General features: G+C 47.3%; 2 protein-coding genes across 4 annotated transcripts; both read right to left on the minus strand.

The window, feature by feature from the left end:
* Positions 1-533: 533 nt before the first annotated feature.
* On the minus strand, positions 534-13084 carry LOC148213909 (uncharacterized). 2 transcript variants are annotated; one of them, XM_088129641.1, is made up of 4 exons: positions 13030-13084; positions 6892-7798; positions 6022-6136; positions 534-4192 (listed from the first exon to the last, which is right to left on the minus strand). In XM_088129641.1, exons 2-4 carry the CDS (start codon positions 7669-7671, stop codon positions 3564-3566), a joined length of 1524 nt encoding a protein of 507 aa, XP_087985767.1. In that variant the 5' UTR covers positions 7672-7798; positions 13030-13084; the 3' UTR covers positions 534-3563. The 2 variants fall into 2 exon arrangements, with proteins under 2 accessions (XP_087985767.1, XP_087985766.1); XM_088129640.1 differs by having other exon boundaries at positions 534-4195.
* Positions 13085-14397: 1313 nt separating this feature from the next.
* On the minus strand, positions 14398-23533 carry LOC103057463 (uncharacterized). 2 transcript variants are annotated; one of them, XM_025175994.2, is made up of 4 exons: positions 23460-23533; positions 20847-21753; positions 19509-19629; positions 14398-18078 (listed from the first exon to the last, which is right to left on the minus strand). In XM_025175994.2, exons 2-4 carry the CDS (start codon positions 21585-21587, stop codon positions 17231-17233), a joined length of 1710 nt encoding a protein of 569 aa, XP_025031762.2. In that variant the 5' UTR covers positions 21588-21753; positions 23460-23533; the 3' UTR covers positions 14398-17230. The 2 variants fall into 2 exon arrangements, with proteins under 2 accessions (XP_025031762.2, XP_087985734.1); XM_088129608.1 differs by lacking the exon at positions 23460-23533 and having other exon boundaries at positions 20847-22837.
* Between the last annotated feature and the right edge of the window lie 847 nt (positions 23534-24380).

A 24380-nucleotide genomic window follows, 5' to 3' on the forward strand; every position in this document is an offset into this window, starting at 1 on the left:
GCCAAAAAGAGCATCCCCAATGAATGGACGGGAACATCTCCCCAAATACAAAGAGAATAACCGATCTGATGCCTTCTCATTGTTGTGGACTGCAGATCCCAAGGATCTTTCTCTGGCTATATACAGAAGTCTGTGGACAGCTTCTCAGTGTATATCGAGAATGTCCTATCTAGACAACAGCACCATTATTACTACTTTTTTGTATCTAGTCTTTCTTCATCCATTCTCCTTGGTCAGCTATTCCCTTCTGATTATCATTTCCTACTTTTTATTAGCAGCCGCACTGTTAAGCAGCTGAATTAAAGCCCGTTCGTAAGTATGAATTGTCCATAGGTCGGATGTTCTTAACCTGGGGACTGCCTATACAGTGCTCTCTCTCGTGTGGGGTTGAGCAATTGTGATGCTGCATTTCAGCTGGGAACATTTCTCCATTCCCTTATAGCCGACTAAGGAGAGATCTCATTTAGCTACAAAAACCTCAGATGATGAGACTCCTCCAAGCAACATTAAAAAAAAAAAATCAACACACAATAAAAGGGAAAAAAAGAATCATTTTAATGTACAAATACTCAAACAATATCACACCACAAAAAATGCCAATTCTTGCATTCTTACAACCCCTGGTGAAAAAAGAAGCAGTAAATAACGGAGGAATTTCTTTCCTGCTCCCATGTTCCAAAGAGTCCAGGGTAATATATTCTGCATTCATATAATATGAAGTGTAACTTAGCTACTGAATTAACCCATTTGCTGGAATCACACAATAAGTGAATGACAAACTACTCAAACAGGTGGGATTTGCACAACTGGCTAAGCCACAAAAGATAAATGAATAAATAAAATTAACCAAGCGTTCCACATGGCACAAACCCAGTGACTAAATTCTTCTCTTTTCCCACTCCCAGTCTTTAATCTTCACAACACCTCTAAGAGGTAGGTCAGATTGAGACTCAGCAATGGACCTGAGGATATTCAGGTTGCAATTCGATGGCCATCTGTCAACTCTCCAGAAAACTAACTGGAGTTTACTATGGTGTAAACACACACAACAGTGTGTTCTTAATAAATCTTATGACTAAGAGATTTGAACTCAGGATTCCCAGGTCCTATTCTGGCAATATAAATCCTTCAGGGTCATTAATCATTCATTATAGGGCCTTATCATTAACCTCATGTGATACAGAAAACTCTCTGCTGTAGGAGATCCCACTATTAACTGAATTTTTTATTTCAGGTACTGCACCCACAATAAAATCAGGGAAAGGGGATGCCATCAACTCTTGTATATTTACAGAATATTTAGCAGAAGATTAACAGCAGACGTTAGCTGCCAATTTCTCTTCTCATGGCCATGAAGTTGTGGGTGATGCTCCTTGATGGCACCAGATTCTCATTCGACACCAGAGTTGGCCAACCTGGCTCACTCAACAGCAACCCTACATAAATGAGCAGAAGAGAAGTCGTGGAAAAGTGGAGTTTCCATAAAGTCTACTTGGTCATTCATAGCTGTTGGACCATGAATTGCATAATTCCTAGCTAATGTAGCTTGGAGGCCACCAAGTTGGGAGATGTTAGGTAATTATTGATCTACTATAATGAAAGAAACATTAAAGGTAAGCCAGTGGATTGGGAGTGCTTTATTAGTAAAAAGCAAGAGTAGAAACTAAAAAAAAAGGTTGGTGTCCCTGTCAGAATTATTTAGTTCTAATATTTATTGCTGCCCCTCAAGTTGGAGCTTGAAACCCAGTAGATATTGCTTGTGAATTAAGAATTCCAGTACATCATTGAAACTGAGGATTTAATTTAGTGACATTAGAAAAATTCAACCATGAATGATCAAAGTGCTTGAGTAACAATGGCATATCAACTCTCCCTTGCACTGATGATGTTACCTAGCTGGGTAATGAAATGTCTGCAAGGAAACAACCAACCTCAGAAAGCAGCAAGAACCCAACATATCAAGTCTTTCTGGAGAGGATTAAAGCCACACATGCGCGTGCGCGTGCACACACACACACTCAGCTGCTTTAATGCAGCTGTAAATGTCTCTATCTGTGGGGAAAAAAGGCTCCATCTTTGGTTCTTCCCACAAACTAGAAGAGATAATTTCCAATAAAATTGTTACATTGGACTGAGTGCAATACAGCTCTGGTTCACCCATTGCACTGAGCCATGGTTTGGTTAACTATAATTGAGAGGATAAGAAACAGCATCTGTATCCATACAACACATTAAATCAAAAGCAAACAAAGCTTTAGTGTGATAGGCATCTTATCCAGCAGGATAATTCTAGTTGTCAGGGACTCAGTTCAAAACAAACCAAGGCTTAGGGTCACACAATACATCACACATGGTTAGCTTTATCCCTCAGTTCCAGAACTAACCCAATTGCCTGGGCTTCATCCAACACACTGAACCCTGAACTAATGCTAACTGGGATTACCACACATATTTAGCCACATAAACCCTAATCCGGTTTAAAACTCACCAAGCTTACAGTATTGTGCAAATGAAGCCATATGGTGCTGCCGGTGTGGGCAAAGGGAAGATGCCTATGTCAACCCCTCCATCCTCTCCCCCAGTTGTGAGACCCTGAGATTTTGATACCAACGAGCCTGGACAGCAGAGCATCCTTCAGATCAATAAGCAGAAAAAGGCCTTTGGCTGTCTGACTCTTTTAATTTGGGGAGCCCAGGACTGAACTGGAATCATCCAATGAAGAAAACCCCCACAAACTTCCCCTAGTTCAACCTCAGCATTCTGATGATGCTCCATATCTTTATCAAGAAACTTCACTAGTGCTGCCTGGAAGGCTCTCATAGGAAGCGTACGGAGCTTAGCCATTACTCTAGCGGCCCTTTTTTCCTATCCTTGGCAATTTCTGTGTGGGTTGACTGCAAGTCCGAGAAGCAATGGCCATGCTGGCTAGGGAATCCTCCGAGTTGAAGTCCACACATCTGGAAGCTGCCCCTGACGGGAAAACATCGACATAACTAGCCTTGTCAACACTGTCCTGTAGAAGTTTCTTCAGAGGCTCAGGGAGAGTCTTTCTCAATCTTATCTGGAGAAAGAAATTGGAATCCTTTTCCAGGGAATCCATATGCTTTGCCCTCCTAAGCTCTAGTTCTGTCCTGTCCCTGGGCAAGGAGGAGATGTGGTGCAGATGTTCAGAGAGAGAGAGAAAATTCTGCAGAGGATGACCACGGATGTGTGTAATGGTATGTGGGAAAGACCTTGGGAGACGGGGCAAAGAGATGCTGCCAAGGGAACAGTCAGATAAGAGCCTGCAGCTGGATAATGGGTGGGAGAAGAAGCTCAGAAGGGACCCTCCCTAGTTTTTCCGGCTGTAAAGGAGACGGGGGAGAAATGTACTTTCAGACTTGAAAGATTCAATGTAGCTTTACAATAAAGTAGAATTAGCTTATCTGGTCATGTTTCCTGTCTGGTCTACCTGGAAGGCTGACAATATGTCTCTGCTGCCTTAAAGGTGTTTATCTAGTGTTTCTCATCAATTGCAAAACAAAAAACAAGACAAAAACACTACCAGCACACCATGCGACCTCTCAGTGGTGGTGCTTGATAAAGTTAGAGTTATCACTGAACCTTTTCCCGCAGACGGAGCACTCATAGGGCTTCTCGCCCGTGTGAATCCGCTTGTGGACAATGAAGTTGGAGTAGTCATTGAAACGCTTCCCGCAATCCAGGCACTTGTAGGGTTTCTCCCCCGTGTGAATACGCTTGTGACGGGTGAGGCTCGAACCCGTGTTGAAGCCCTTCCCGCAGTAAGAGCACTTGTACGGCTTCTCCCCCGTGTGGACCCGCTGGTGGATAAGGAAGGCGGCCCGGCTGACGAAGCTCTTCCCGCACTCCGAGCAGTTGTACCACCGCTCGCCTGAGTGGGTCCGCTCGTGGGCAATTAGGTTGGAACGCCGCCGGAAGGCCTTCCTGCAGATGAGGCAGGCGTTGTCTCGCTCGCTGGGAAAGAGACCCGGCTGCAGGACACTCTCATCCAAGTCCTCGTACGTTCCCTGGGAGTTGATGAATTTGCCCTCTGCCTTCTCCAGGCTGTTCCAGTACAAGGTTTCAGAAGCTTCCCCCAGACCGGGAGAGCAGGCGACGCTGGGCTCACTTCTTCCAGACCACGTCCAACGTGACTCTCGATCCTCGTTCTCTGCCCCACATAATTTCTCGTCTGCTGGAATGATTCAAACCAAGATAAATTAAGCACTCTCTTTGGACCGGTGTTCCCCAGCCAGAGCTTCGTTATTGCCCGGACTGCAACCTGCTATCCCTAGTTGGCAGAGGTGGGAGATAGGAACTGGAGTCCAAAATCATTTGGTGAAGATTTCCTTGGATTAAGAGTGAGCACTACTTTCTACTGGATTAAGACGGGAGGCGCACCCTGCCCCAATATTTAAACCAAGCCTACTTAAAAGCTGTGTCCGCTTCACATGCTATGAAACCAAGCCTATTTATTTTGGACTAGCGTCTTGTAAAAATGCAGCCAAAGATGGCAAAAGAAGAGTGACTTGCTGTTTAGGAAGCACACTTTGGGTTGTTCTGCTAAGAACTTTGCAATGGAAAAATCTGCTTCTTGCTTTGTTTGCAGATGTTGACTCAGCAGAAGCACCCTAACCCCAAGAAAGGCCAAGGAGGAGGAGGAAAGCTCAGAATGGAGGATCCTATAGAGACACAACTGGTAACTTCCTCTCTGAGAACAGATACTCTGGACTCACAGGAGCCTTCTACAGGTAGTCCTTGACTTACGACCACAGTTGGGACCAGAATTTCCATCGCCAAGCAATGCCATCGTAAAGTGTGATGTCACGTGACCACATTGCTTAGCAACGGCATTCCCAGCACTTCCTGTTGCCGTCATTAAGTGAATTCCACTGGTCGTTAGCTGAGGACCCACCCCAATCCAAGCTATTCTGAGTTTGGTCTCTCCCAGTCCCGAGCCTCAGTAAGGTGATTACCTCCAACTCCCCCCACCCATCTCCCCCCCCGCCCTTTGGGCCACCCTGCATCCTGCCTTGTGGGGCGGCAAGCAGCCCTAGAACTGCATGGTTCTGGGGCTGCTTGGCATGCTGTGGCTCAGGGGCTTAAGTCGAGAACTAACCGCACCTCATTCCTGGCTGCGTGAGAACAGTTCTCCATCATGTAACTTCAGCATCACCACAGAATGTGGGTCAGACCAAATCCAGCTACTGTATTATACCTGTTTATCCGAGAGTCAACCCCACTAAACCTAGCAGAACTTACATGTGAGGAAACACGTCAGACTGCCAGTTGATGCTGATGTGGTCCCCAAGGACTGAGCATTATCTCCCAAAGGGAAATATCAACAGCCCAGAACTTTGATGAGCCAATTCATGAAGGAAGGGGACAGCTGGCTCCTGTCATGGATAGATCATCCTTCTCCATCAAATCCCTTCCTTCATGGTGCAGAAGAGAGATCACCTGGTGTCCTACTTTCCACCTCTTTCTGCTGCCAGTATGTACATAAAAGGGTTAAAGTTGGAATAAGCCATTGTTGTCCAAACTTGGCCACTTTAAGCTGAGTGGACTTCAACTCCCAGAATTCCCCAGCCAGCATGGGGAATTCTGGGAGTTGAAGTCCACTCAGCTTAAAGTGGCCAAGTTTGGACAATACTGGAATAATCAAAGGCCACTCCCTTTGGGACTGTCCATGCTGATTATCCATGGTATTATTTCCAGTGGCTCTGGAAAGTTGTCTCCTTTTTTTTAGGTACAGATAATATAAATTCTTGTCTGTAGTTCATGTCTCTGTCTCCCTGATTTTGCTGCCTTTTATCCCATTTTGCCAGTGACTGTTCTAATCTTTGCTATACTTTTCCTAGCTGTAGCGAGTGGCGTGTGTGCTTGCTCTGATCTGAGCTGGGGACTGACTGGAGTGTGATGGGTGCAAACGAAATGGGAAACTACCCACAGTAATTTCCCAACATCTTTCATTTCACAAGTGCACAGCCTCAAGTGATTACGACATCCAGAGGCCCTCACCCAACAGCACCGCGTGTCTGTCACTCTCCCGCTTCGTCTCTCTAAGGAGGGGTCTCTGCCAGCTCTCCAGGGGGGCCTTCTCAGTCAAATGGTCCTTCTCAAAGAGGCTGATGGCCTGAAACAGAAAAGAGCCCCATGATGAAGTCCCAACCTTTCAGTTTAGCAAGAAGGTGCAACACGTTTTTTGGTTCCTTTGAGTCAATCTCGACCCTGCAATTTTCTTGGCCATGTTGTCAGAAGTAGTTTGCCTTTGCCTCCACCGCCGCTGCCTCCTCCTCCTCCAGGCTGAGAAGGAGGAACTGTCACCCACCTGACCTCATGCCCAAGGCAGGACTAGAACTCAGGGTCTCCGGGTTCCTGGCCTTGTATTTTTCTCCACTGCACCAAATTGGCCATCACCACATTTGCCAGATGGGAACTTGGTGAGGCTGTTCCATTTGGCCCTTCTAACTTCCCGAGATGTTTTCTATGACCTTAGTTTCCCTTCCTTTCCCTTCCCTTCCCTCCCCTCCCCCTCGGGTACTCCCTCTCTACTCACCTACCTACCTACTCGCAGGCCACTCAACTCATTCCCAGGCAGATGGTCCCTCTTCCAAGCAAAGCACTGGGCTCTTACCACTCCCCATTTTATTTTCCAGCACTCTCTCGTGGACCTATTTCTTTACCAAATCCTGTCCCTGTCTAGGCAACATGGTGTCCCCTCCCACAGCAACTCTGGAGAGTGGCTGGCCGGACGGGCTGAGGGCCCTCCCTACTCCTAGTCCAGCACTGTCCCCCCGGTACCTTCCTGCCCCAGCTCCCTTCTCCAGAGAGCGCTGGCCTCTTTTCCCGTCTTCCCACCCACCGAGAGACCCCACCGGCATCGCTCACCTGCTCTTCCTGGGCTTTGCTCTCTTGCTGCCGCAGCAGGAAATCTTCCGCCAGGATGACAGCCTGAGCACACGTCTGAGGGCGACACTCCCGGACCCAGCCCTGCATCTCGGGGGGCAGGATGGCCAGGAACTGCTCCAGGACCACCAGCTCCAGGATCTGCTCCTTGGTGTGTCGCTCCGGCTTCAGCCACTGGTGGCAGAGCCTCCGGAGGTGGCGGCAGGCTTCCCGAGGCCCCTCGGCTTCCTGGTAGCCGAACTGCCGGAAGAGGCAGCGCTCATCGTTCAAGGCAACGGCCTGCTGGCCCAGGGGGAGACTGGCAGCTTTCTGACTGTGAAGCCGCTTTGGGGGCTCCATCAGGTGGGCTTCCCCGCCCAGGCTGATTGCGAGCTGGGCCCCTCTCTCGGCTCGAGGCTGCTGGGTGCAGTTGGCTCGCCCTCGGAAGGAGGTCAGGGACGGGCGAGGGCTGCTTCTGGGCAGAGGCGGCCGGGGCTGTGGGCTGCCCCCTTCTAGGGAGGGGTCTTCCAGGACCTTCAAGAATTCCTGCAGCTGAGACTCCCACCGTTGTTGCAGGCTCCTGCGGGGCTCCGGGGTTGCTTTCTCGGGAACAGGCCTCTCCCAGAAATCCTGGATGCTCCCTGTGGGAATCAGGCGGGAGCCCGGGCCCCCTCCCTTCCCCTTCTTGGTTCCTGCCAAGATGCGTTCTCCCATCTCTGTCCCCTTCCGTTGCTCGGCCTTCAAGGGTCCTGGGGCTGATGTCTCCCTGAGCTCTGCGGCCATTTTCTCTCCCCGGCTACGTGGACTGGCTGAGTGCTCTCGCTCGGTGGTGGCAGCACTGCCCCCGTCTCAGAGGGAAACTGGCATGGAGTTCAAAACCAAAGCTGTCTAAATGCAAACAAGCTTTCCCCTAAAACAAACGGAGACCATCAGGTAGAATTGGAGACCAACCGAGATCCCTTGGCAGGGCCCCGGCCCCCGCTCAATTCCTTTTTGTAAAAAAAAATTAGATATATATCGACCTTCCCTTTACGACAGCCTTCACCAACTGGGGTGCTCTCCAGATATCCAGATCTGACCCCCCCCAAATTCTGGGAGTTGAAAGCCACGAATCTAGAGGGGGCTTTAGTTGCTTCAGGTGACCTCTACGGCATTCCTTTTTTCCACTCTTCCTCACCACAGCCACCTTGTAAGGTAGGTTGGCTGAGAATGAGTGACTGGCCCGAAGTGAGGTTCCAGATATGTGGACTTCAACTCCCAGAATTCCCCAGCCAGCCATATCTTAAAGGTGCTAAGGTTGAGAAGCACTGAATTAAAGTGATACGTAAGAGAAGCAGGCAAACAATAAATCAAAGCACCAGCCTCTAGGACCACAGTGATTTCCAAAAATGCATCTGAGTTCCACAAATTGTTGCATTTGAAATGAGTGTCAGTTTGATGTAGCGGTGGGTGAAGGCGCTGGCCTAGAAACCAGGAGACGGTGCGTTCCAGTGCTCCCTTAGGCGCGAAAACTGGCTGGGTGACTTTGGGCTAGTCTCTGTCTCTGTCTCTCTGTCTCTGTCTCTCTCTCTCAGCTGGCCCCACCTCACAGGGTTGTTGTTGTGGGCAAAACAGGAGGCAGAGCATTATGTCCACTGCCTTCGGTTGTACATAATAAAGGTGAGATCGAAATCTAATTGTAATAATAAGGCTCAACATGGCAGAAGCTGAAGCCAATGCTTTGTTCGGGGGGTGGAGGGTGTCTTTGTTGTTGTTCAGTCGTTAAGTCGTGTCCGACTCTTCGTGACCCCATGAACCATATCGCACCAGGCCTTCCTGTCCTTCACTGCCTCCTGGAGTTTGCTCAGTTTCATGCTCCTGCCCAGAAACAAGTAATCTAGTATGGAAATAGGAGGGAGGAATCTTGTCCATTTTTTTCCTGGTAAACAAATACTTTACAACAGGCCATATGTCCTCCGTGGCACCCATTTTTGAGTAGGAAATGCCTCCTGTCAGCCATTTTGTGAGCGCACCACAACACGTACCCAAGGCCTGCAAAAGACCTTGCTTAGCCCTGAACTGGAGCAGGAAGACAAACAATTTCCGTGCCCACAAGCAGCCCCTGATGTCCCCAGAAGATGCAAGTTTAATTTTGGAGAAGACAGACGTGTTATTTCTGAACAGTTCTGGAAGACAGCCGTGACTGCAAAGCGATACAAATAGGCAATACTACTTCTGCAGCCATCATGCCGGCTGACATGTGAAGCTGGGAGCTCTAGGGACTGAGAACCCACCTGTTAACTCAGCATCATGTGCAAAAGTTAATTCCTTTGAACCGATGATCTGGGATCAGATACACTACAGCTAGTCCCGAATCTCCTACTTTGGACCGTTCAAAAATGCTTTGTGAACAAATTCCCGGCAACTCTTACAACAGCCTCGTAACGTAGGATAAGATTACCATCTCCTGCTGAAGACGGTGGAGATTCAGAGAGACAACAATTCATGCAAGGCTAAAGTTGTGCATTTGGGGCCAAGCGCAGATTAGAAATGGACCATCAGGAACCCACGTTTTTAACAAGACGGGCAAAGTCAGAACTGATTCAGAGGATGGCCAGAGACAGGGAAGATTAAGGAACTGGTTAAGTTCATCCTGGGGAAGTGAAGCCTGCATATGGAGCTGGGTTTCATGCCCCCCGCTAATTGCAATTCGTTCTTAGGTTGTTGCAATTAAAAATAATAATATATGGGAAGCTAGCAAGCTGCAACACAAAATATCAGCCTCAAATACCTGCATTTGGAAAACAAATACAACCTAGGGCTTACTTTAGAGCAGTATTTCTCAACCTTAGCAACTTTTAAGATATGTGGACTTCAACTCCCAGAATTCCCCAGCCAGCCAGGCTGGCTGGGGAATTCTGGGAGTTGAAGTCCACATATCTTAAAGTTGCTAAGGTTGAGAAGCACTGTTTTAGAGCGCCAGTTTGGCATAGTGGTTAAAGGCACCAGGCAGGAAACTGGGAGACTGGGAGTTCTAGTCTTGCCTTAGACACAAAGCCAGCTGGGTGGCCTTGGGCCAGTCCCTTCCCTCAGACCCAGGAAGGAGAAGGCCGGGGCAAACCACTTCCAAAAATCTTGCCAAGAAAATTGCTGGGACTTGCCTAGGCAGATGCCAGGTGTAGATTGACTTAAAGGCACAAGAAATGGGGGGAGGAATAGTTGGACACGTGCCCATGGGGACAAAAGGGAATAAAAAGCAAACCAGAATAACAGACAGCTTCTGGTGTGGGGAGGAAAGAACAAAAGAGAATTTTGCCTTCTTGTCAAGGGGTCTTTCTGATCGCCCTGTCCACTCCGACAACCCTTTGATGAAAGGATCCACAGGATGATCTCAAACGTTTCAAACGTGCTCCCTGACTCAAAACAGTCTCTTCCCAGCAGAAGAGGTGAAGTTGAATATCAAGAGAAATCTCTGTCTGGTCAGAACGGTTCAAGAACACAACTATTTGCCTGGAGGGCTCGTCAGGTTTTCCCTCAGTGGACCTCTTCAGCAACAGACTGCACATCCATCTGTAAGGGATGTTTTAAGTTCTTGATTTCTAAAGCCTTTATTGATTCAGTGATATACAAATAGAAGAAATGAATAAATAGGTTTTCCAGCAGGTGGCTGGAACATATGGTCTGCATCATTGATTTCAACTTCTCGCATTAGGGGAAATATATTTTTCTTTCTCCACACAGGTCATAAATCATCATTTACCCTTCATTAGGATTCTGTCATTCCTCCAAAGCTAAAACCTTAACAATTCCCAAATGTTTCATTCTCCCTGAAACTGCTAGAATCATTATAGATTTTTTTCCTTTGCTCTACAATGCTTTCCCGTAGCTTATGTTCTATCACTGCTGCACACATGTGCAATCTTGTCTGAATCTGGTTGAAAATAAGTCTCACTGAGTGCCAAGATGTGGAATTTAGTTCACTCCAGATGGATTCAACCTCCACAGGAAGATTATTATTATTAGATTTTTATTCCTATATGTGTGTGTGTTTGTGTGTGTGTGAGACACATAACACCAGTGCAAAGTGGCTGCAGGACCTTGAAAGCAGACCACAGCAATCTCCCAGAACAGGAACCAGTCACCATCACAGCAGCAGACATCCAACAGCGGGTCAAGAACATGAATTGCTGAACACCACCTGGCCCGGACATTATCCACACCTACTGGCTAAAGAAACTAACAGCAGTGCATGAACGCCTAGCAGTGCAGACGAACCAGTTGCTAGCAACAGGCTCCCACCCAGACTTGGCTAACTCAAGGAAAGACAGTGCTGATCATGAAAGACCTCCACAAGGGAACAGCACCGTTCCACTACTGGCCAATAACGTGCCTCCCCACAACATGGAAAGTCCTATCAGGCATCCTAGCTGCCAAGCTACAGGACCAAATGGGCCAGTACATGAGCACAGCTCCAGAGGGCATTGGGAACAACACCAGAGGCTCAAAACACCAGTTGCTCATAGATAGAGCAGTTGCCCGAGACTCAAAGTCTAGGCAGACCAATCTGAGCACAGCCAGGATTAATTACAGTAAAGCCTACGACTCCATGCCACACACATGAATCTATGAATGCCTGGCACTATACAAAGTCAACAGGATATTAAGGACCTTCTTCAAGAACTCAATGGGACTGTGGAAGGCAACACTGGAAGTCATTGCAAGTCAGCTCACACAAGTGGCCATCAATTGTGGCATATACCAAGGTGGCGCACTGTCCCCACTGCTGTTCTGCATAGGCTTCAACCCCCTCAGCCAGGTACAAGTTCAAGAGTGGAACTACCATCAGCCACTTCCTCTACATGGATGACATCAAGCTGTATGCTAAGAGTAAACAAGACATCGACTCGATGACCCACCTGACAAGGATCTACAGTGAGGACATTGGGATGTCATTCAAACTGGAGAAGCGTGGCTGGATGGTCGTAAAGAGAGGGAAGGTAGTTAAGACTGATGGAGTGGAACTACCAGCGGGCCACATAGCACACAGACAGACCAGCTACAAGTACCTTAGTATCCCACAGTCATCATGCCAAATCCCAAAGCGGAAGTACCTTTTGGGGTACCGATCCAAACAGCATGCAAACCTTTGAGCGCTCCAAAGGTCTGCGTAAAGTGGGATGCTGCAAAAAGCAACAGATGAGAAAAGAAGCAAAATTGCTCAAAAATTAGGCCAGACCTAAGACTGGGAATGTAGACAGAAGGTGGTTGTCAAGGGTGGGTGTGGGCAATGTCAGGTGGCTGGGGAATTCTGGGAGTTGAAGTCCACCCATCTTAAAGGCTCCGAGACTGAGAAACACTGGGGTACACTAGCATTCAAAATGGGAGGAGGTATGTATCTGTTTGCCCCACCCGGAAAATCAAAGGCCAGGTACCGCTAATCTGCCTCCTGCTCTGACCTTTGCATTTTCCAGAGCTCGGGGCAGCCTAGCTCCCATTCTTTCCCCCTTCTCCTGGGCGTCACCCGACCCTCAGAACAATCCCACCCCTCTCTCTTGCACCCAGCCCATTCTGAGACAAACTAAACCGCAGGGCTCTGCGGCTGGAAGACCGAGGCCTGATCTTTCTTTCTCGGGTCTTCCAGACCGGCTGCTTTTTGGAGGCCCCCCCCCCGCCCCGCCGGGGACATCTGGAGCGTCTGAAAGCCCTTCTGCAAGCCACGACTGGCAGCATGCAACACCAGCCAGGGCTTGGGCACAGCTGTCCATCTTCCTCCCCTTAGATCGCCTTGCATGGTGCTCTTCCTGGGTCCCCCCGCCCAGATCCCTTTTCTCTTTTTTATTTTATTTTATTTTATTTTATTTTATTTTATTTTATTTTATTTTATTTTATTTTATTTTATTTTTTTGCAAACATGCCTCATCGTTGCATTTCAGTGAAGGTTGCAACCCGCTTCTCCCTCCCCCGCTTAACCTTAGAGAGGCGCGTTTGCAATATGGGAGCAGCGGCGGCAGTTCTCCTGTTATTGCCGTGAGCAGCTTGGCCTTCCTCCCCTGGAAGGCAAACTTCCTCAGCGGGATCCCCAGGGCACCGCCGACCGAGCACAGGAGCCACGCCCGGCGAGAAAAGTTGGCAACCCCCGCCCCGACGCCCTTTCGCACTCACCCGATCTCCCTCCCACGAGCTGGGAAATTCAAAGGCCACTTTCCCACGGGAGGCGGGGCCGGAAGTGACTGATACTGTTTACATCCCGCCCTCCCGCCACCACTTCCTGTCCTCTCTAGGAAACGCCGGGGGCGTGGAGAAGGTTAGAAAGGTTAGAAGGGGCAGGGCAGGAGCGGGTTCAGTTAATGCCTGCAAAAGGGCGTCCTTTTTAAGGATGCGAAAGAGAGGCATGGCTGGCTGGGGAATTCTGGGAGTTGGAGTCCCGACACCTTGAAGTTGACAAGGTTGAGAAACTCTGCTCTAGAGCATATCTAGGGGGCCAGGGAGGAGTAGGGCTGGATTAGGAGTGGGGAGACAAAGTTTCTGGTGTACACATGCATGTGTGTGTATGTGCACACACCCACTCACACACACAGAAGCTCAGACAACACACATATACACCAGCCATATGGGGGTTTTGGGCCAATGCCACCCCTCCTCAGCACCAGAGCCAGCGTGGAATAATGGGGAAGCTTTATAGACCTGCAAAAGTCATACATGTGAGGAAAGTTACTTTTTCATCACCGTAGTAACTACAAATGGTTGCTAAATGAGGCGGTTGCTAAATGAGGACTATCTGTAGCAGGAAAGGGTCTGGACTAGGAGGAGGGAGATCCAGGTTCTGGCTCCCCATTTGCCTTGGAAGGACTTTGGGCCAGTCCCACCCTGTGGGCCCCAGAGCCAGGGTGGCATACCAGCGAAGGCACTGGACTGGTACAAATCCCTCATGCCTAGAAGCTGCAAGGAGTCCACAGAATAAGTCACGCTCAGATGAAGCTACAGTAGTTGCTTGACCAAGCTTTACGTTTTTGAGATCAGCCCTGTTGGGCAGGCATCTACTGCCACCTACTGTGCCTTCTAAACCAGCTTTTCTCCACCTTTTTACCCTGGAGGAATCCTTGAAGTCATTTTCAGACCTCGGGGAGCCCCTGCATAAAAATAGCCCAACATACAAAACTTCACAATACAATTCACTTTGAACCTGTATAATCCACGTTTTACAAGCAATAGGCAAAGCTGCAGGCCGGCAGCTGAGTTGCAGCATGTAAAAATTTCCACGACTGTGAGGGTTAGCATTATGTAGTGGGCAAAGTTAAAAAAAAAAAAAAGTTTACTTTTTTTTAATCACAAACTTTCAGAACTCCAGTTGAGAAATGGTGTTCTAAACAGTACATAGGTCTAAAAAAAATCAAACACTTTCTTAAATAGTTTTTCAAAGATTGTGTGTGTGTGTGTGTGTGTGTGTGTGTGTGTGTGTAGGTCTATACCTTGGTATATGTCAACTTGCTCCTGTATGGCACCTTTTATTTCCCAAGTCTCAATAAAGCCAAATAAAAAGACTTGAGACGAGGCTTCTTTAAGATAACAGATGTATTTTGATCAAGACACAGCTGGGTGACCCCAATCAACACATTAACAAGAGATGTTGATGGAACCACACCTCACAAAACAAACATCAGAGGCTTTATAGACATTTAAATCTGTAATCAGATAGTACATCCCCTCATACCCATACAAGGGATTTTTGGGACGGTCTGAGCAAGTGAAAGGTGGTTCTTAGGAAGGTAAACTTAAATGTAACTTTTTCTTCTGGTTACCAAGAGAATGGCATACAAGATTTTTCTTATCTTTTCTGGAATGTAGGGCCCCACAACTGTTGCAAAAGCTTGGTAAAACAAACAATTTGTATTCAGCTAATTGCTTATTCGAAGACAATCGGGCATTCAGCAAAGAGATAAGGGGGGGGGAAGAAGAAACCAGTGCTCTTTACAAAGCAAAAGCAAGTTAACCCTTTAGAAATAAAATAGAGTGCACTGTTATACATTATGTGAAGCATATATATACTGTATATATATAAAATATAAAATTGTGTATATATAGAATATAAAATTGTGTATCAAAATAATGCCCTTCACTCCAACTGATTTATATCACATATCATTGCTTTTTATGTATTGTATTGATTTTCCAAGAATTTATTACCACAAAGCTATCCAAAACACAAAACTTTTTCTAAGTCAAATTTACACTTACAGGCAAAGCTAATGCAATAACATGAAACTGTCCATGGGGAAATTAGGAGGGAGAGGGCCATTCGGAAGTTGCAACTACACGTCAGGTAGTTCTCACTTAATGACCACAATAGAGACTGGAAAATTTATTGTTAAGCAGGGCAATTGTTAAACGAGTCACGCCCAATTTTATGACATTTTTTGTAGCAGTCATTAAGTGAATCTCTATGGCCGTTAAGTGAATCACATGGTTGTTAAGCAAATCACACAGTTCCCCATTGATTCTGCTTGCCAGAAGCTGGCTGGGAAGGTCACAAATGGCGACCTTGGAATGCTGCAACCATCGTAAGTGTATGCTGGTTGCCAAGCACCTGGATCGTGATCACGTGACCACGGAGGTGCTGCGATGGTTCTAAGTGCAAGGACTGGTTGTAAGTCTCTCTGTTCAGCACCATTGTAACTTCAAATGGTCACTAAACAAATGGTTATTAAGTGAGGGCTATCTGTACTAATCAACGTATACTAATTTGGTGTGGGATTTTAGCCTTCTGGAACAGCATCTCCCCAGAGATCTGTATGGCTCCCACCCTGATGATGTTCCAAGACTTCTTGAAAACCTGATTGTTTTCCCAGGCTTTGGGGCAGGGTGGCTGCTGAGTCCCTGTCAGTTGCTCTCTCATGTGCTATGTATGGCTGCTGCTGTTTTTTTTTTTTCAGACACACGTTATTTATTTTCTCCATTTTGTGGAGTCCTTGGTGCTCTCTGAACTTGGTTGTTTGCTTGCAGACATTTCATTACCCAATTAGGTGACATCATCAGTGTGAGGGAGGGTGGGGTTCACTGGCTGTTTATATACAGTAGCTTGCCCTGCCAATGTTGGGGGCGGTCTCCTTGGTAGTTCCTTGATTAGGGTATTGTTTTCTGCTTGATTGTTTGTCTGGTGTTAATCCCTGCTTATCTGGGTGTTGGTTGCTAGAGATCACCAAAGACTCCACAATTCAACCCTGGACTACAGATATTCTCTTCTATTTCTCCATTTTACTATTCCTTCTTTTTCAGAGCGTAAGCTTCCCAGAGTCATCTGAGATGGGCAGCCTCTAAATTTAATTAAACAAGCAAACAAACAAACAACAACAATAAGTATTCATTACTCCTACAGTACCTAATGGTCAGCACTACCCACCCCCCAAGCCTTCCCCTCCTCAGAATAGTAACAAGGAACGCATACGTCCTGCAGCCTTATTTCCTAGAAACTTACAGCTGTCTAGTAAATCCAGTTGGCATTTTGGGCTACCACTCCCATACCCCAAACCTGTGTCATTATTGTGTACTTTCATAACAACCCGCCTCTCTTTTGACCCTGGTTGTAATTCTAGGCCCCTAGAATGTCTGAGACAAAGCAGCCCTGAACATGATGGGATTGTCTCCTGAATCAAAGCCTCAAGCTGGAAGGTACCTCAGAGGTCATCTAGTCCAACCTTTTCTCAGTACAGGATCTGTAAAGCATTTCGGGCAAATGGGGACCCCGGCTTGGCTTGAAGACCTCCAGTGAAGGGGAATGTACCACTCCAGGAGCCAATCTGCTCCGTGGGATGATAGCCCGCCAGGAAATTCCTCCTTCTATCCCACCTAAATCTATTTCCCAGAAGTTTATTTCATTTCATTTATTTCAAGATTTATAAGGCCGCCCAACTCAGTGGGACACCGGGCGGCATACAACGTAAACACCCAAGAAGTCAAAAAGAAGAAACGACAAAGCAAACCATCGAACAACAAGCAGGCAATATATAAACACAAAACACAAAACGTTAGCCATTGATTTGGTCTTGCCCTCCTATATTTCAGAGGCCTGAATATTTAATATAGCCGTCCACTCTGCTGGGCTCTAAACTTCCCTCAGTCCTCTTTTCTGGAGACTTAACATACTTAGTTCTTGGCAGGACTTGCCTTCCAGACTCCCCCCTCCCCAGTCTTGGTAGCCCTCCTCTGAATCCGATCCCAAATTTGTTGATGTCCTTTTGAGGCTGCGGTGCCCACAACACGCATAGGAATACACTATGCACATGCAGATCACTGCTTCTGGTTAGCGGGGTACATGAATGTCTCTTTGTGGTTTCACCAGCAAACCAAATCCAGCTTTTGATTTGCATTAACATTTCTCCTCTTGGTGGCTGCTCTGGTGCCTGACGAGAAGCGATCTATCCCCAAATGTTTTCCCACAATCGGAACACCGGTACGGTTTCTCCCCCGTGTGGATCCTCATGTGCACCCTCAAGTTTGAGTTGCCTCCAAAGCTCTTCCCACAATCGGTGCAGGTGTACGGCCTCTCTTGGGTATGCGTACGTTCGTGCACCAAGAGCCCTGAGCTCTGGCTGAAACCTTTTCCACAGTCTCGGCATCTGTAGGGTTTCTCCCCCGTGTGGATCCGCTGGTGCCGAATGAGGACTGGCCGTTCCCGGAAGCTCTTTCCGCAATCAGTGCACTTGTACGGCCGCTCCCCCGTGTGAGTCCTTTTGTGGACGGTGAGATTGGAGTTGTCGCAGAAACTCTTCCCGCAGTCAGAACACTGGTAGGGCTTCTCGCCCGTGTGGATCCTCTCGTGGGTGATCAAATATGCCCTGGTGCTGAAGCCCTTCCCACACACAGAGCACTTGTGTGGCTTCTCGCCCATCTGAGTTCTCTCATGAGCCTGCACATTGTACTTGAGTGGCAAGTCCTTGCTGCAACGAGCACAGGACTTCTCACCCTCGCTTACGGGCTTCTGGCTCTCGCCGGAAGAGATGGCTAGCGGAGCCATACTGCGGTCCAGTTCAATGTACCGTCCCTGGGAATTAATGAATTTGTTCTGATCTTTTTCAGGATAAGCTTCTGTTGGGCTTACAGTGGCACCATCTTGCTTCGGCCAGCTGGAGACCTTTGGTTCAGCTCTTCTGGGCAATGCCCAGAGGGCTTCAAAGTTCTTATCCTTTTCCAATTCGCTTTGCTCTTTCCCATCTTCTAAAATAAAGAGAATCCTATGGTGAAAATCTGAACTGCCACTTTCCATTTGGGGTGCTGATCTCTGGACCCTAAAACAGAGCAGCAACCCAATGATCTACCCAAGAACCACCCTGAAATAGCACTAGGTTTCGATGATGTGATGTTTCTCCGTTTTAAAAAAAAATTAAAAATAATCAGCGCTTATATTTATTGTAGACTTATATCACCCAATGACAGGAATGCTCTAGGCTACAGGTTCTTAGTCTGGGGTCCACTGACTCCTTGGAGGTCCATGGATAGATTACAGCGGGTATAGGAAAAAAAAGTATAACTTTATTTTCAGTAACCGCTAACTGAAATTTAGCTTGTTTTGCTATTGATTTAATGGATTAGTAAAGAAGCTCATATAGGACTACAGTATATTATATATTTGTCCTTTTAAATATTTCGATCATAGTATTTGAGCATGATTGCATTCCTTTTATAACACAATCTATATCTATATATTTTATTTAATGCATTTAAGTACATTTTTCTGAGAAGGGGCCTGCAGGCTTCCCTATATTCTTCCCTGCACAACTTGTGCAAAGTTCATTTTATTAGTTCTGCAGCTGTGGGGCAGAGGCGGACTGAGTAAATCCCAGGGTGTAGCCAGATTGAAAAGTCTGGGGATTCACCAGCAGTCCACCAATTGTGGACTCCCAGCCTCCGTTTTATGCTTCCTGCTCCAAACATTGCCCCCAAAGCGAATATTAAAATATTTTAAATAGTAATAATGAAACAACAAGAAGAAAATGCGTGGTCGGCTGGGAGAGAACCTTGACGTTTCAGTTGTCCTTAGTGAAAGGATCAGCTCCGGCTGATTACCTAGACGCCTCCATGTTCTTTTCTCAGCAACAGTATATTTGCCCCTGCCTTCTTCCACAATGTTTTTTTTGACTCCCCCTACTAGGGATTTCTTATTCATCTCCCATCCAGGCACACCCAACCCTGCTTAGTCACTGGAGAGCAGAAAAGATCCATGCAGTCTTAGTCTCGCCTACACCCCAGAGATTGATCCATCCATCCTTCCTTCCTTCCTTCCTTCCTTCCTTCCTTCCTTCCTTCCTTCCTTCCTTCCTTCCTTCCTTCCTTCCTTCCTTCCTTCCTTCCTTCCTTCCTTCCTTCCTTCCTTCCTTCCTTCCTTCCTCCCTCCCCTCCCCTCCCCGCCCCTCTTTTATATAGCCACCCACCTCAGACCAGTGACTCTGGGCGGCTATATAAATTGAATAAATAAATGATTTGGCTTTCTATTATCTTGATCACTGCCCGCTGGACCCCCTGCCCAGCCTTGTCCTCCTGGGGCAATCAGAGAGACAGAGTCGCCTCCCATCACTGGCTCCTCTTCCGTTTGGGATCTACTAAAACCCCAACAGGAGGGTGAGGATTCCACTCCAAAGGATCCTTACTTAGCAAGTGTGGCTCCTTGTCCTCCTCTTGTTTGATCTCCACGAAGAGAGGCTTTTGCCATTCACTGGAGGGACCACCGCTCAGTTCAGGGGAAGCAGCACAGCCTTCGGGGAATCCCACCTGAATTCAAAGGAAAGACGGCAAAGATTTCTACCAGCTTAAAACTAAGGGCTTTTGTAAAACACAGAAGGCCTTTACCACCTTAAAAACAAGGCATAGAGCAGAAGAGGAAAGAGAAGAACCAGGTAAAATAGATAACAACAACAATATATTATTATTAGTTATTAAATTTATATGTCGCCCGATACCCACTGACTCCGGGTGGTTTACAAATTGTGAAAAACATTTCCAAACAAAGAAACAACACAAAACAAAAAGAACAAGGAAGGCAAGGATGACCAAAAAAATCAGAAATGATAAAAAAATGAATGCACACAACCCAAAGGGGTTTCAGTCACCTTTGCCAAAGGCCTAGGCGAAAAGTCAGGTCTTCAGGGCCTTTCCAAACACCAACAGGATATGGTGGCTGCTCAGATCTTGGGGGAACCTGATTCCAGAGGGCAGGTGTTGCCACAGAGAAGGTGGCTTCCGGGGTCTTGAGAGATGGCACTATTTAATCGAAGGGACCCAGACCGTGCCAACCCTGCAAGATCGGATCAGCTGGACAATGCTATGGGAGACGGGCGGTCCCTCGAGTCACCAGGCCCTGTGCCCTGTAGGGCTTTATAAATAGCAACCAGCTCCTTGAATCACACCCGGAAGCAAACTGGCAACCAGTGCAGTGGAACGCCCTTTTTTCCCTTAGATATGCCTTCTAAGATTTCCCTTAGATAGCTTCAAGACCCCGTGGCAAAAGAATACAGGGAAGGTGAACAATCCATCGAAGACGCCTGCAAGGCCCTGAACACTCCATCAGAAGATGGACTTTTGTTCTGTTGTTTCCCCCATCCTGTTCTCCAGGTGTGTTGGTCCACTGGCTCGGGATCAGGGGAATGGAAATCCAATATAGAATCTGAGGATCCCCAATCCCAGCCCAGCATCTTCTCGACTTCTGCACCCTGGGTCTGGGGCTGAGAGGGAGGGCCTGGTCCAGAGGCCCTGAGGATGCTTGCATGGCTCAAAGCCAGTGTTTCTCAACCTTGGCAGCTTTAAGCTGTGTGGACTTCAACTCCCAGAATTCCCCAGCCAGCTTGCTGGCTTGGGAATTCTGGGAGTTGAAGTCCACACAGCTTAAAGCTGCCACGGTTGAGAAACACTGCTCAAAGGGGACCAGAACCTGGGTCCCCCCACTCCCACTCCCCCATCCTGGCTCTCAGGTTTACCCAGCCAATCCTTACCTGCTCCTCCTCTTCTCTGGGTGGCTGCCTCAGCAGGAAATCCTCTGCCAGGGCCACGGCTTGGGGGCAGCTCTCTGGCCTCCCTCGCCTGACCCAGGTCTGCATTTCTGGCGGCAGGATGGCCAGGAACTGTTCCAGGGTCACCAGCTCCAGGATCTGCTCCTTGGTGCGTCTCTCCGGCTTCAGCCACTGGTGGCAGAGCTCCCAGAGCCGGCTGCACACCTCTCGGGGCCCCTCGGCCTCCTGGTAGCCAAGCTGGCGGAAGTGTTGGCGCTCCAGATCAGTGCCCGAAGCTGCTTTTTCCATCTGCTGGACCTCTTCCTTCACTTTCCCACACTCCCCTTGATCTTTCACTGAGATACTGTTAACCGTCAACTGGTCTTCTCTGCTGGGGCCCGGATGGCTCATCTTCTCACTTGCCAGATGCTTCCTGAAGTTTGATGCCACCTCTGGCGGGCACAAGGCCTCCTCTTTTAATGCCCATGGACTTTGCTGGGAAGACTCCATTGCCTTCCAGAAAGCCTGCAACTGGGCTTCCCACGGCTGTTGCAGCCCCTTCTGATAGCCAACCCTGGTTCTCTCCGAGAATTCCTTGGTGCTGCCCGTGAGCAAAACGGGAGGGCCTTTTCCAGCCTGTGATTCAAACGGGACACAATCTGGCTGCTCTGTTTTCACTCCCTGTTGAACTCCCACCTCCTGTAAGAGACCCAGAGGCACCGCACGTCCCTGCTCAAAAGCCATCTCCTCTTCCTGGCCCCGATGGCCTGAACCAGCCGTGTCTGTAAATCCCACAGATTGAAGGGGGTCCTTTGGAGATCACCACCCTGAAGAGCATTTCCAGCCCGCAGGTGGTGGAGACGTATCGATCTTCTTTCTACTTCTTGCCACAAGAAACGCTTTTGAGTCCCTAAGGGGAAATTTTAAAAGGAGGACAATAGATACCAATGCCAAGAAATGCAAAATAAAATTACAAGCTGGCAAATCTGTTCAATCTGAGGTAGCTAAGATTCATAAGATGAAGTTTGCGCCCAGATTATAGAAAGAAGAATCATCATGGAACTTTAGAGAGGTTAAAATATAATTGTACTTATAACTGCTGTGAAGAATATCAGAAGCTACTTCTTTATACCTTCATATCTTTCTTTATATTTTTCCCTTTTTTACTACCTTCTTCTATTTTCTTTTCTGATGGCACTGTTAGCTTTTTCTGTTATTTCTCTTTCATTTTCTCTGTTCTAATTCAGTTTGTATTGGTTCCTATTATTGCTCTTAAAACTTTTAATAAAAATTATATATTAAAAAAGAAGTTTGTGCCTGATGGTCAGCCTACACAGACAGAAATCAAAATAATATAATCAGCAAAAAAATGCTTCTGAGCCTGCTCAAATAATCAACATTATCCTACAGACTGCAGATACCTCAAGGTCCATCAGAGAGCAGCAGTCTTGATTTTTTTGTATAATTTTGCTGTCATCTAGGGGTCATCCCCACTATTTGCAGAATATGCAGACAGTGATCCTACGGGTATTTCAGAAAGCTGTCCTTTAGATTTATTTAATTTTCTAGTTTCTTGGTTTTCCTCCTGAATTTTCCTTTGTTAAAGCAAAGTTATAAACATAAGCAATCTTTTTTATCCTTATGCATCTCTTTCAGCTCTGCCCCTTTTTCAGGTGTGTCCTTTATTTTTTTAAAGAAAAGATGGCCACTGTATGTACTAGATATATTATAGCTATTATTTTTTTATTCTGAAGTAATAAGAAAACAGCTACTCATATATTGTTAAGAATGGAACTTCGGAAGCTCTCGTGTTATGAGGGGTGCAGATTTAGAAAGGATGTGTGTCTTTTTCAAAGAAATGCAATGCACCATAGCGAGGAAGGCATTTTCCGATGCCTTGGGATCCCATTCTGTGGTGATCCGGAACAGTGTTCAGGATTGCAGCTCAAAGGCCATCTGCTCTCCCTTCTCATAGATTTTAAACCATCGACGGACATCTGGTCATTTAAGACAGTGTTGTCCAAACTTGGCCACTTTAAGATGAGTGGACTTCAACTCCCAGAATTCCCCAGCCAGCATGGCTGGCTGGGGAATTCTGGGAGTTGAAGTCCACTCATCTTAAAGTGGCCAAGTTTGGACAACACTGATTTAAGACATCTAGTTCAAAAGAAGCTTGTCCTCTGCAAAGCAGGATGGGGAGGGCTGGTAGAAAAGTTCACAGAGTTAAAAAAGGGCATCCTTTCTAAGAATGCAGAAATCCAAAATGTGCACATTGCATTGAGCCATACGATCCGGCTTGAGTTTAGCGCGTCATGTAGAACCAGCTAAACAAGGATCGTTCAGTATACATCACGGCTTAGCACACCGCGTGCGCTTCGCAGCAGAAACCTAGCAGATTCATTTTCCCAACACAGAAACGCGCTGCTGGAGAGTCCCTTCACCGGTTTAGCTTCTGCCTGCAGGACACAGCAACCCGCATCGTCCCGACTCAGCCAGCATTTAAACAGAAAGCGAAACCAGAAGCCCGCTTTTCTAAACTCCGGAGTTCAGATCGCTCGTTTTGCTGCGCGCGGCTTTCCCCCAACCCCACCTAAAACAGAAAAATAAATATATCACCAGGGATGCAAATCCACCGCCTGGGAAATTTAAACCCTACTTTCCCACGGGAGGCGGAGCAGGAAGCAGATGAGGTGACCCTCCCTGCCTCTCTAGGAAGTCAACACTCCGTGCATTTAACCCCTTCGCCGAGTTAGGCCAAATTCCTATCATGTCATTCCCGTTCCGAACACGTGGCCGTCCGAACGTTGCTGAACTACAACTCCCGAAATCCCTCGCGCTAAGCGGGGCGATGCTGCGAATCGCAAAACGTGCCCGGCACCGGTTGGTGGCGCAGAAGGTTATGCGGCTTGTTAAGCAGGGTGGCAGAGGCGAGCCTCCATCTTCAGAGGTAGTATACCTTGGAATGCCAGTTGCTGGAGTCATTGGAAAAAAAAGCTACTGCTGGATGGATACCCAGTTAAAATACCCCAAGAGGAATGGAGTATATGGACCGGTGTTTCTCAACTTTGGGAATTTTAGGATATGTGGACTCAGCTCCCAGAATTCCCCAGCCAGCAGGGGTCCCACACTGATATGGACCAAGTGAAACCTTTCCTTGAACCAAGGGGAGGGAGGTGGCCTTTTTGGCTTAAGCAACCAACATCAACTTGGTAGGTGTCCTAAGCTGATGGACCAGACCAGAATTCATGTGATGCAAAATTGTGATTCACAAAGGAGAACCTGGTTCCTTCCGGAATCACGCAAGCAGGATGCAGGTCCAATATGATGATATACTGTACGATGGCACTGGGAACAGTATGCAGCTGGCTAGTAACTACTGATTTGTAATAAATTTCTCTAATCCGCTTTTCAAAACAACCAGGTTGGAAGCTATTGCAAGAATCGATTATAGTTTGTGGCAGTGAGTTTCAGAGTTTAACAAGACCAGTGTTTTTCAAACTTGGCAACTTTAAGATGGGTGGACTTCGACTCCCAGAA

The sequence above is a fragment of the Python bivittatus genome, unplaced genomic scaffold (genome assembly GCF_059951505.1).
Source record: "Python bivittatus isolate LINGU-HERP-01145 unplaced genomic scaffold, Pbiv_v1 ctg000810_np1212, whole genome shotgun sequence".
NCBI classification, from domain to species: Eukaryota; Metazoa; Chordata; class Lepidosauria; order Squamata; family Pythonidae; genus Python; species Python bivittatus.